General features: G+C 37.9%; 1 protein-coding gene across 1 annotated transcript; it reads right to left on the bottom strand.

Annotated features, from left to right (window-relative positions):
• Window positions 1-8,152: 8,152 nt before the first annotated feature.
• Window positions 8,153-10,986, bottom strand: LOC128594028 (disks large-associated protein 5-like). The gene has a single exon (XM_053602537.1). It carries the CDS (start codon window positions 10,896-10,898, stop codon window positions 8,550-8,552), a length of 2,349 nt encoding a protein of 782 aa, XP_053458512.1. The 5' UTR covers window positions 10,899-10,986; the 3' UTR covers window positions 8,153-8,549.
• Between the last annotated feature and the right edge of the window lie 2,293 nt (window positions 10,987-13,279).

The following is a 13,279-nucleotide window of genomic DNA, read 5'->3' as shown; positions in this document are numbered from 1 at the left end:
CAATATATTTAACCATCGAAGACATACACAACCAAATCCCAGAATTTCATATTCTTAGCTATTTCCCCAGGCTACTTCTGATAAAATTACTTTATTAGGTAAGAGCCCATTAGGAAAGAAATAGCACATTCAAAAAGGTAGTTAGAGAGAATTAAATACAGGAACAATTTGATCAAAGGGTGCATACTATCAAGGTGAACCGGTTCTAGATCCCTAGGGATCTATGGGATATAGCATGGATGGTGATGGATGCGTTAATTAACTGGATTGTGGTGTTCTTTATACAATGTGTATGTAAATCAAATAATCATGTTTTATACCTTGAATATATATATATGTGATCTTTATTTGTCAATTAAATATTTAAAATAAAAAAGAGACAATTTACAAAGGTGTGGGAAGTTTAAGGAAATATACAAGTGTCTGCAAAGAAATTAGAATCTAGCAACAGTGGAGAACTTAGAGCAATCAGCAGCTCTAAGTTCGAAGGCCTGAAGGAGTGAGGGGTTGTGAGAGCCCGACTCCGTGGCAGAGGGTAGAGGAATATTGTAATTTTCATGCCAAGGGAATGCAGGCTCTGAGTTCTTTCGTTTGGTCTGCTGCTGGAGCCTTCCATTCAAAGACCTTACCAACAAGCCAAGAATAGGTGATACAGCACATTCTGCCCAGATCGCAAGGCAGAGAGAATTTTTATTGGTAAAAAGTGGATATTGAGGGACGACCAGAGAAGATATGCAGAAGATACCCATATTTCATTAAATCCAAGATGCCATTGAATATGAGACACATTTTATTATTTTATTTATTTATTTATTTATTTTTTGTAGAGACAGAGTCTCATTCTATCACCCTTGATAGAGTGCCGTGGTGTCACACAGCTCATAGCAACCTCCAACTCCTGGGCTTAGGCTATTCCCCTGCCTCAGTCTCCTGAGTAGCTGGGACCACAGGCACCCGCCACAACGCCCAGCTATTTTTTGTTGCAGTTTGGCCGGGGGCCGGGTTTGAACCCGCTACCCTCAGTATATGGATGGGGCTGGCATCCTGTCCAGAGACACATTTTAGTTACAGTGATGATAAACTGTGAAAAATACACTTTAAATGTTCTTTTTAAAATCAATAAAATACAGTAACATGGAAATAGGTAAGAATACAAAAAAAGAAAACTATTTAGGAAAAAAAACAAAGAATGAGAGTAGACCCTTGAGGTAGTTATATGTTTTAATGGTACATTAAATTTAGTACTGTTTTCCTGACAGTGGCAGAAAATTTAGTACCATGCTTTTAACATAGTAGCAAGACAAAAAAAAATCCAAATCCATGAAAAATAAAAATTTCATTGTTCGATAACAGGAAGCAAACAAATTCATCTGGATTTTTTTTCTTTAGGCCAATTTCATAAAAATTAAATTCTATAAATATTACTCTTTAAAGGTATAATGATTGTAGTTCTAATGACAATTAAGTCCTTTAATCAGGAGTTTGTGCTGGGAAGCATTTTCCATGGAAAGGGAATGGCTGTAAACAAGGACAAGGAGACAGCTCTTGAATTTGACTTTTTGTATTTTATATATTAGAGAAAATTGTTATTTGGCTTCATTTCTCAGGCTACCTCAGGGTAAAGTTGGGAATCACCTATATTTTATCACTTTTGCCTTAGCTTTCTTAATTTTAGCATCGTAAGAATTTATTTTAATGTGAATTACATAGTGGCAAAGGGTGGGATCTGAGCGGAAGTTTGGAGAATGGCAAAATCTATACTTGCTTGGAGGCTGATTAAGACGTTGCATTATAAAAACAATAAACTGTTAGATGTGAAAGAAAGTATAATTTAGAGAGATGTGTCACTCATCCTGTACCATCATGTACTGGGCAGGAAAGCTGCTTGTCCACTGGGAACAAATTGCATTTTCTTTAGAGGAACACAAAAGCTCCCTCAGGAGAAGAAGTGTTGAAATCAAATAATACTTTCAATCTATAATGCTTTTCTGTTTTTTTTTTTTTTTTTATAATGCTTTTCATTTAAAAAACGAACTCGGTGGCGCCTGTGGCTCAGTGGGTAAGGCGCCGGCCCCATATACCGAGGGTGGCGGGTTCAAACCCGGCCCCGGCCAAACTGCAACCAAAAAATAGCCGGGCGTTGTGGCGGGCGCCTGTAGTCCCAGCTGCTCGGGAGGCTGAGGCAAGAGAATCGCCTAAGCCCAGGAGTGGAGGTTGCTGTGAGCTGTGTGAGGCCACAGCACTCTACCGAGGGCCATGAAGTGAGACTCTGTCTCTACAAAAAAAAAAGGACTCACATTTGCTCACCAGCTTTCAGAATGTAATTGTAATTTGTCTTTTGAATTATTATAATTCCTTTTTTGTTATAAAAAAAATGTGAGGCGTCGAAAAATTGATGTGCACAACTGCTATTGAGTTCATTTCAAGAAGGTTAATTTCTAAGAGATGTGCCAGTCTTGGTCCCTGATGGAGTAAGAAGTCCTCCAGCCAGAATATGCCCTTTCTGTGGTTTGTTTTTAAGCAATACTTGTTGTAGAATTTATAAGTAAAAGCAGAACCGACGAAACACATGTAGAGTAGCCGTGGAGCTTCGTTCACGGTGCCTGCAGGAACAACAATAAAATAGACCTCCAAAGAATTAGAGGTGAGATACAGTCTTCAATTCCACTTTATATTTTTTAAAAGTAAACTTCACGTAGTACATTAAAACACGTACAACAGTGTCAAGGGTCTGAGATTTCACCCAACTGCAAATCATCAAGTTAGTCTGCCACACTTCATGGATGCTGCTTGAAGTCACGAGATTCTTGGATCAGAAACAAAGGTTCATTTATTAATCATGATATTAGCAGTGGGCAGAGTATCAAGCATTTAAAGAAGTGTCACTCATCCTGTCCCAAGCCATGATTCTTATAAAGTGACAAAGGGAGCAGGATGGCATCTGTGTGTACAATGAATTGCATGAAACGAGAAGAATCCTAAGCTTAGGAAAACTTAATTTTTTACAATGGGCAGTACCCATGCCTGCCCCCACCCCTTTTTAGGAAGAAAATCCTGAAATATAAGAAAATCTCTTCTCCAAGCTGTCAGCAAACCTGTCCTTGCTCCCCTATTTCTATCTTCCTTGGATGTTTTCAGTACAAACATTATTAGAAAAACAGCCCAGGAAAAAGGCAGCCAGTGTATTTCCTCACAAATTGGACAGAAAAATGGGAAATTCTGGAGGACGGTCTCTCAATATAGTTTATCAGATATATAAAATTATTACTTTATATACAAGATACAAAAACTTAATGGAACATATAAAAAACCTTAATCTATGTAACACTTGAAAATATTTTATTTACAGAGAAAGGACAATGAAGTTAAAGTTTAGTTTTTAATATTATACTTCCTGATGCATGAGTTTATTAATGCCACTAATAGATAGAAGGTTTTAACCCTAAATGATTAAACTTTCCTTTGTTTAACTTTTTCCTGAGGTTTATTTCATTGAATATGAAATAAATATTGAATATTTCATGATTCAATGCTCAAGTTTTCATATCTGTTTCTAAATTGCACATAACAAATTTTAATATAGAAAATGCTTTCCTATAATATACTTGGAATGTAACGATAAAATAAATAGATTTATATGTTCTTACAGAACATAATCTGCATCAGAACTTGTTCTACCAAGGATTCTAATAAAAGTCATTCAGTTGGAATATCTGGTTAGTATTTCCATTACTGCTATGAGCTATTCTAATGTTAGTGTTTACTATCTATGAATGTTGAGCTCTAATTTATCAAACATTATGGAAAAGTTCTCTTCTTATGGTTTTTTTTTTTTTGATACAGAGTCTCACTTTCTCACCCTGGGTAGAGTGCTGTGGCATCTTAATAGCTCATAGCAACCTCAAACTCTTGGGCTCAAGCGATCCTCTTGCCTCAGCCTCCTGAGTAGCTGGGACTAGAGGCCACCCCCCATCATGCCCAGATAGTTTTTCTAGTTTTAATAGTGACTAGATCTCTTTCTTGCTCAGGCTGGTCTTGAATTCCCTAGCACCAGCAATCTGCCTGCCTCGGCCTCCCAGAGTGCTGGGGTTACAAGCATGAGCTCCTGGCCTCCTTCTGTGCCTGACAGAGGTTATCCTTTCATAGTTCAATGTTGTTATCTGCAGGTACATGGGTGTCTGCTCTAGGCATTCTGCCGTGTCTATTGTTGCCAAAAGAAATGCACAGAGTCATATCAAGGGGCTGAAATTCTCCTTGCTGCTCAGCTTATATGAATGTATCTTCTGTATTCAGCAACATACAAAAACCTACACACTTGATTTTTCATTTATGTGGTAGTAGTCAATATTTTGGCATTTCCAACTAAATCTCATCCTAAAATTATAAATTTCTTTGGGGGAAAAATATTTTAGTTGATACAAGATTTGTCCATATCACATTTCTATAAACTATCCATTTCCAAAACTTTCCTCCTGAACATCTTTCAAAAATTACTGTTAGTCTTTTTTTTAAATTTCAGATGACTATGAGAGCATGAACGATTAGGTTACATTATTTTGCACTTTTTAGGTAAAGTACAAGTTGCAGTTGACTCTTCACCCAGGAGGTGTGCCATAGACACTTGCATTGCGAGCATCAGGAGAGAGCTTACTAATCCCCTCCCACCTCCCCAGCCCCTCCACTTGAATTTAAATGTGTTTTTCTCTTGTGTGGGCATATAGTTGTTCATATACTGGTTTCATATTAGTACTGAGTAATTTGGATACTTGCTTTAGCATTCTAGTGCTATTTTACTAAGGACAATGTTCTTCAACTCCATCCAGGTTAGTACAAAAGATGTAAACTTTCCAACTTTGTATGGCTGAATAGTATTCCATGGTATACATATACCACAGTTTATGAATCCATTCACATGTTGATGGGCACTTGGGTTTTTTCCAGATCTTTGTAATTGTGAATTGAGCTGAAAATAAATTACCATCAGTCTTTTTTTTTTTTCTTTTTCTTTTATTAAATCATAGCTGTGTACATTAATGCAATCATGGGGCACCATACTGTGGTTTTATAGACCGTTTGACACATCTTCATTGCACTGGTTAACATAGCCTTCCTGGCATTTTCTTAGTTATTGTGTTAAGACATTTACATTCTACATTTACTAAGTTTCACATGTACCCTTGTAAGATGCACCGCAGGTGTAATCCCACCAATCACGCTCCCTCCACCCACTTCCCCCCTCCGTCCCCTCCCTTTCCCCCTTCCCCCAATTCATAGGTTATCATTGGGTTATAGCTTTCATATGAAAGCCATAAATTAGTTTCATAGGGCTGAGTACATTGAATACTTTTTCTTCCATTCTTGAGATACTTTACTAAGAAGAATATGTTCCAGCTCCATCCATGTAAACATGAAAGAGGTAAAGTCTCCATCTTTCTTTAAGGCTCCATAATATTCCATGGTGTACATATACCATAATTTATTAATCCATTTATGGATCGATGGGCACTTGGGCTTTTTCCATGACTTAGCAATTTTGAATTGGGCTGCAATAAACATTCTGGTACAAACATCTTTGTTATAATGTGATTTTTGGTCTTCTGGGTATATGCCTAGTAGAGGAATTATAGGATTGAATGGCAGATCTATTTTTAGATCTCTAAGTGTTCTCCAAACATCTTTCCAAAAGGAATGTATTAATTTGCATTCCCACCAGCAGCATAGAAGTGCTCCCTTTTCTCCACATCCACGCCAACATCTCTGGTCTTGGGATTTTGTGATATAGGCTAATCTTACTGGAGTTAGATGATATCTCAAAGTAGTTTTGATTGGCATTTCTCTGATGATTAAAGATGATGAGCATTTTTTCATATGTCTGTAGGCCGCGCACCTGTCTTCTTCAGAGAAGTTTCTCTTCAAGTCCCTTCCCAGCCTGCGATGAGATCACTTGTTCTTTTCTTGCTTATGCATTTGAGTTCTCTGTGGATTCTGGTCATTAAACGTTTGTCGGAGACATAACCTGCAAATATCTTCTCCTATTCTGAGGGCTGTCTGCTTGCTTTACTTACTGTGTTCTTGGCTGTGCAGAAGCTTTTTAGTTTGATCAGGTCCCAGTAGTGTATTTTTGAAGCTGCTTCAATTGCCCGGGGGGTCCTCCTCATAAAATACTTGCCCAGACCAATTTCTTCAAGGGTTTTCCCTGCACTCTCTTCTAGTATTTTTGTAGTTTCATGTCTTAAGTTTAAATCTTTAATACAGTGAGAGTCTATATTAGTTAATGGTGAAAGGTGTGGGTCCAGTTTCAGTCTTGTACAGGTTGCCAGCCAGTTCACCCAGCACCATTTGTTAAATAGGGAAACTTTTCCCCACTGAATGTTTTTAATTGGCTTGTCAAAGATCAAATAATGGTAAGTAGCTGGATTCATCTCTTGATTCTCTATTCTGTTCCAGATATCTACTTCTCTGTTTTTGTGCCAGAACCATGCTGTTTAGATCACTATCGATTTATAGTATAGTCTGAGGTCTGGTAGCGTGATTCCTCCTGCTTTGTTTTTATTTCTAAGTAATGTCTTGCCTATTCCAGGTTTTTTCTGATTCCATATAAAATGACATATTATTTTTTCAAGATCTTTAAAGTATGACAATAGAGTTTTAATAGGGATTGCATTAAAATTGTATATTGCTTTGGGTAGTATGGACATTTTAACAATGTTGATTCTTCCCAGCCATGAGCATGGTATGTTTTTCTATTTGTTAACATTTTCAGCCATTTCTTTTCTTAGAGTTTCATAGTTCTCTTTACAGAGATCTTTCACGTCCTTTATTAGATAAACTCCCAAATATTTCATCTTCTTTGGCACTACTGTGAATGGAATAGAGTCCTTAACTGTTTTTTTAGCTTGACTATTGTTGGTATATATAAAGGCTACCGGTTTATGAATGTTGATTTTGCACCCTGAGACGCTGCTGTATTCCTTGATCACTTCTAAGAGTTTTGTAGTAGAATCCCTGGTGTTTTCCAGACATACAATCATATCATCTGCAAAAAGTGAAAGTTTGATCTCTTCTGACCCTGTATGGATAGCCTTTTCTTTCCTAATTGCAGTGGCTAAAACTTCCATTACAATGTTAAAGAGCAGTGGAGACATGGGAAGCTTTGTCTGGTTCCTGACCTGAGTGGAAATGATTTCAATTTAACTCCATTCAATGCAATATTGGCTGTGGGTTTGCTGTAGATGACCTCTATCAGTTTAAGAAATGTCCCTTCTATTCCAATTTTCTCAAGTGTTCTGATCATGAAGGGATGCTGTATATTATCAAAAGCTTTTTCTGAATCAATTGAGAGAATCACATGGTCTTTGTTTTTTAATTTGTTTATGTGCTGAATTATACTTATAGATTTATGTATATTGAACCAGCCTGGAGACCCTGAGATAAAACCGACTTGGTCATGATGTATAATTTGTTTGATGTGTTGCTGGATTCTGTTTGTTAGGATGTTGTTGAATATTTTTGCGTCTATATTCATTAGTGATATTTATCTATAATTTTCTTTTCTTGTTGGGTCTTTTCTGGTTTGGGGATCAGGGTGATGTTTGCTTCTTAGAACGTGTTGGGTCGTCTTCCTTCTTTTTCTACATTTTGGAACAGGTTGAGTAATATAGGTACTAATTCCTCTTTAAAGGTTTGGTAGAATTCTGATGTGAAGCCATCTGGTCCCGGGCTTTTCTTTTTTAGGGAAGTTTTGTATGGTTGATGCGATTTCAGCACTTGATATTGGCCTGTTCAACATTTCCACTTGATTCTGGCTAAGTCTTGGAAAGTCACGTGCTTCCAAGTATTGGTCAATTTCCTTCAGAGTTTCATATTTCTGAGAATAAAGTTTCTTGTAATATTCATTAAGGATTTTTTGAATTTCTGTGGAGTCTGTTGTTATTTTGTCTTTGTTGTTTCTGATTGATGAGATTAGAGATTTTACTCTTCTTTTTTTCCTGGTTAGGTTAGCCAAAGGTTTATCTATTTTATTGACTTTTTCAAAAAACCAGCTTGTTGATTTATTGATCTGTTTTATACTTCTTTTGTTTTCTTTTTTTTTTTTTTTTTTTTTTTTTTTTACAGAGTACATTTTTTATTCTGTGTGGTTAATGTACAAACATCCCCCCTTCCCTTGAGAAAGCGTATCATATCTAAAACATTGTACATAATATCCAAATGTTTAATAGTAAGAATATATAACAACATTGGTAGTATGAAGAAAAATGTTTGGATTTTTTTTTTTGGAGACAGAGTCTCAAGCAGTCACTTTGAGTAGAGTGCCATAGCATCACAGCTCACAGCAACCTCCAACTCTTGGGCTTAAGCAACTCTCTTGCCTCAGCCTCCCAAGTAGCTGGGACTATAGGCACCCACCATAACACCTAGCTATTTCTTGGTTGTAGTTGTCATTGTTGTTTGGCAGGCCCGGGCTGGATTCCAACCCACCAGCTCTGGTGTGTGTGGCTGGCGTCCTAGCCACTGAGCTATAAGCGCCAAGCCTGGATTTATTTTTAAATTTAAAATTCTTCTGGTTGTTCTCCACAGGGAGGCCTTAGAGGTGAAAAGGAAATCAGGTCACCACCAAGGGAAACGTGTCGGGAATGTTCTCGATGTCTGCCCTCCGGCTGAGTGAATGGATTGCTGCAGTTCAAGCCTGTTGAATCAACAAGGTGGCATTCAGTAGTGAGACTGTTATTATCAAATAGTACTGACTGAGGAAGTTTAGTTTTCTTTTCTTGTGAGACGATATTGGGTTTCATTTCGATTAAATCTTGTGATCCAGGACACTGAGCATCTTCTCCTGTGCTGATCCCGCTTTCAGGAATATTTGCAAACCAAGTCTTCTTATCCTTGTGTTCATTTTTGGTACTGGGACTCTCCGATGATGCAGTTTGTCTTAGGAGGCTCACCGCACCCCTGCTCTGAGACACAGCTGTGCTGACAGATTTGGGCGTTCTAAGTCTTTGAGAAGGACATTCAAAAGAAATGGAAAGTCCTGAAAATGATTTAATGGGACTTTCAACCCTGAAAAATCCAGCATCAAACACGATTTTATCAACCTCCTTTGGCATCACAGAGGCTGCAGCTTCCGCATGTTCTCCCTGCTTCATCTTCTCCCTCATTGCACTTTTTATGGCAGCCAAGCGATTTCTAGCTGCAATTCTTCCACCATCATCTTGTTTTGGTTTATTCACTAAACCTGAGATGACTTTTTTCCGGGAGACTTTTTTGCTTGCATTACTATTGTTTTGCCACCCAGACTCTTCAAGTCTGGTCAAATTGTTGAATTTTTGGTTTACATCTTCTATCTGGAAACTAATCATATCCCAGAACCCGTCCAGATCTGTGCAGGTAGTCTCCTTTTCACCTCGTTTGTATTCACAATCATTCACTAGTCCTTCAAATTGTTTGAACCTTTCCTTCATAAGGAGTCTTGTTTGACCAACTGCTGTGCGAATAAGATCTTTAGCATCATCTGGAATGTCCAATTCCAGCTTCTTCTCCCACTGAAGGCAACTTGATGTTAATTTCTCAGTTTCTGACTGGAGGATATTTCTGAAATATGGCACATCATGTTGCAGTTGAGCTATCTGTCCTTCCCTCATTTCAAGTGATGGGACCTCTGTTCTTGGAAGGCCATTTGATTTTTTAGTAGTAGCTTTGTTATAATTTAAGACCTGTTCTTCATTCCAAACTGTTAGAGAACCCAAAGGATGTTGTAATTTATTTGAATCTTGCTGTACTATCTCGGTAGCCGACATTTTACATTTTAGTGCCAAAATGTCTTTTGTTGCTTCTTGAGTCTTATCATCTTCTGTTTTCCAAGGGGTCCAGGTGTAACTGGGTGTCAAGAAACCATCAGCACTTCTCGGAGTCATGGGTGTGACTTGATAGGTCTTCAGACCTTCCAGGGGCTGAAACATAAAATCCTTTGGCGCAAAGGAATTCTTCCCTTTTATTTTTACAGTATTTGTCTTGGGTGAGTTTTCCATTTTTAATGAGACTCCATCTGGATCTAATACATTTGTAGTACTTTTAATAGTTTGTGAATCCAACATATTTCCTTCATGATCAACTTTATGAGAAATATCCTTTTTAGGTGTTGTTTCTGTTTGGGGGATGGGTCTTCCTTTATTTAGTGCCTGTCTTGCTAGTTCATTATCACCAGTGGCTCTTGAGAACGGCTTTCTTGCTGTGCTGGATGAGACTGCTCCAGCAACCTGCTTTGCTGCCTGAGAAGCTGATCGAGTCATTCTCACCGACGTGGGTGCTACAGGCTGTACAACTTTTTCCTCTCTGTCCAACACTTTCTTTTCAGAAGTTTGTCTTTGACCAGGTCGAACTGCTCGAACATCACTCCCATTATAAGTCTTAGTCTGCTCCATCAGGTCTTTGGCCTTTGACCTTGTAATCCGTGCAGAAGATGAGATAGTCTTTTGTGGCCCAGCTTTCATAGCATTCTGGTTTGATGAAAGAAAACCAGGCGTATCAGGTCTATAAAGACCCACTTTAAACACCCCTCGTTTAGCTTTCTCTCTCTGCTCTTTCAACTTTTGTAGTTGCTTTTCTTCTTTGTATTTTTGGAGCATTTGTTTTCGTTGGTCACACAGAACAGTTTTCACTGACCTTGGCTTGATATTGGCCTTTTCTAGAGCAAGCTCTTGAGATGTCTCATCTAATTCAACAAGAATTCTACCTTCCAAGGTCGGAATGTTGACATCTTTCAAACCAAAGCGTCTATTTTGTTCATATTCCTTATGTCTGTTTTGTTTCTGAGACAGTGATTTCCTATGAGCAAGTTTAGTCCTAATCATTTCAGTAGTTAAATCCTTTCTGAACCGACTGGCAAAATGTGATGAAGACATCCTGAAGCACCTGCTAGCGGGAAAACCCAAGCAAATCAAAAGTAAAGGAACCGGGCTGTGGACGACCGCCGCCGCCTCCAAAGCGCGCCTCCGCACAACTCACTTCTTTTGTTTTCAATTTCATTTAATTCTGCTCTAATTTTGGTTATTTCTTTTCTTCTACTGGGTTTGGGGTTTGAATGTTCTTCCTTTTCCAGTTGCTTGAGATGTCCCATTAAGTTGTTAACTTCCTCTCTTTCCGTTCTCTTGCGGAAGGCTTACAGTGCTATAATTTTCCCTCTTAGGACTGCCTTTGCGGTATCCCAGTGGTTCTGATAATTTGTGTCTTCATTGTAGTTTTGTTCCAAAAATTTGGCAATTTTATTCTTAATCTCATCTGTGACCCAGCTATCATTCAGCATAAGGTTATTTAACTTTTATGTTTTTGTATGAGTATGCAGATTCTTGTTTTTACTGAGTTCAACTTTTATTCCATGGTGGTCCAAGACGATGCAAGGAATAATTTCTATTCCTTTAAATTTACTGAGGTTAGACTCGTGACCTAAGATGTGATTAATTTTGGAGTATGTTCCATGGGCTGATGAGAAGTATGTGTATTCAGTTTTGTTGGGATGAAATGTTCTGTAGATGTCTGCTATTTCCAAATGTTGGAGGTTAGGTTTAAATCTGATATTTCTTTGCTCAGCTTCTTATTGGAGTGCCAAAGGAGTGTTGAAATCTCCAACTATTATGAAGCTGGTGGAAATCAAGTTGCTCATGTCTGTTAATGAGCTCATGTCACCTCTTATGAATTGAGGTGCATTCTGGTTGGGTGCATAGATATTAATAATTGAAATCTCATCTCATTGAGTATTACCCTTAACAAATATGAAGTGACCATTGTTATCCTTCCTTATTTTTGTTGGTTTATAGCCTATTGTATCTGCAAATAAAATTGCAACACCTGCTTTTTTCTGATTATCATTTGCCTGAAATATGGATGACCATCCTTTTATCCTGAGTCTATATTTGTCTTTTAAGGTAAGATGCGACTCCTGTTTGTAGCAAATATCTGGTCTGATTTTTGTATCCAGTCAGCTAACTTGTGCCTCTTTAGAGGACAGTTTAAGCCATTCACATTAATGGAGACTATTGATAAGTCTGGTAAAATTTTGGGTATTGAGTTTTTCGAAAGTCCAGTGGACATTTTTATCCTTTCGCCAGTGTAGAAGTTGGAGTTTGATCAAAAGTTTCTGAGTGAGTTTACTTTTGTGGTAGAGGATTGGGCTGGTCATTACGGAGGCTAGGTCTGAGAATATCCTGAAGAGCTGGTTTGGTTATGGCAAATTTCTTCAACATATGAATGTCATTAAAGTATTAAATTTCTCCTTCATAAATGAAACTCAGTTTAGCTGGATACAGGATCCGGGGTTGAAAGTTATTTTGCTTTAGGAGATTAAACGTTGATGACCACCCTCTTCTGGCTTGAAAAGTTTCAGCAGAAAGATCTGAAGTCATTCTAATATTCTTCCCTTTGTAGGTAATGGATTTCTTACATCTGGCTGCTGTAAGAATTTTCTCCTTCACATTTACTTTAGTGAAGTTAATTATGATATGTCTGGGGGATGTGTTATTGGGATTGAGTCATGCTGGGGTTCTGAAACTGTCTGCTATCTGGATTTCAGAATCTCTAGGCATGTCTGGAAAATTCTCTTTCATAATTTCATGGAGAATTGCCTCTGTGCCTTGCGAGACCACTTTATCTCTTTCAGGGATTCCAATGATGCGGATATTAGCCTTCTTCAAATTATCCCAGCGCTTTCTGAGAGAATGATCTATTTTTGCTCTACATTTCTCTTCCTCTTTGAGAGTTTGGGAGCGTTCAAAGGCTTTGTCTTCAATGTCAGAAATTCTTTCTTCTGCTTGCTCCACTTTGCTACTGAGGGATTCTACTGTAATTTTCAGTCTTTTAGGGCTGAAAATTCTTGCTTCAGTGTGTCAAAATCTTTGGTAGTTTTGTCTTTAAATTTGTTAAATTCTTGAGACAACATTTGAATTTCTCCTCGAATTTCTAATTCCGACTTTTGAATTGCTGCTCAAATTTCTAATTCCAAATTTTCTTCCATTTTATTAATCTTGTTTGCAATCCAAATTCCAAATTCGATTTCTGACATCTCGGCCAGCTGTTTATGAATGGGATCTTCAATTACATCTGCCATATCTTTCCTTGGGGGAGTTGATCTATTTTGGTTATTCATGTTACCAGAGTTTTTCCACTGATTCCGCCCCATGATTGTTTTACACTATTTGATTTTCCCCCTGGAGCTTTGTCTAGGAACCATATACTGCTATGGTCTGAGAAACTGGGGACCTGTTAGGTGTGGTGGGGCTAAGTGGTTCTG

This window comes from Nycticebus coucang, chromosome 9 (genome assembly GCF_027406575.1).
Source record: "Nycticebus coucang isolate mNycCou1 chromosome 9, mNycCou1.pri, whole genome shotgun sequence".
NCBI classification, from domain to species: Eukaryota; Metazoa; Chordata; class Mammalia; order Primates; family Lorisidae; genus Nycticebus; species Nycticebus coucang.
Note: the sequence above shows the minus strand (reverse complement) of the source record. Positions and strands in the feature narration are given on the sequence as shown.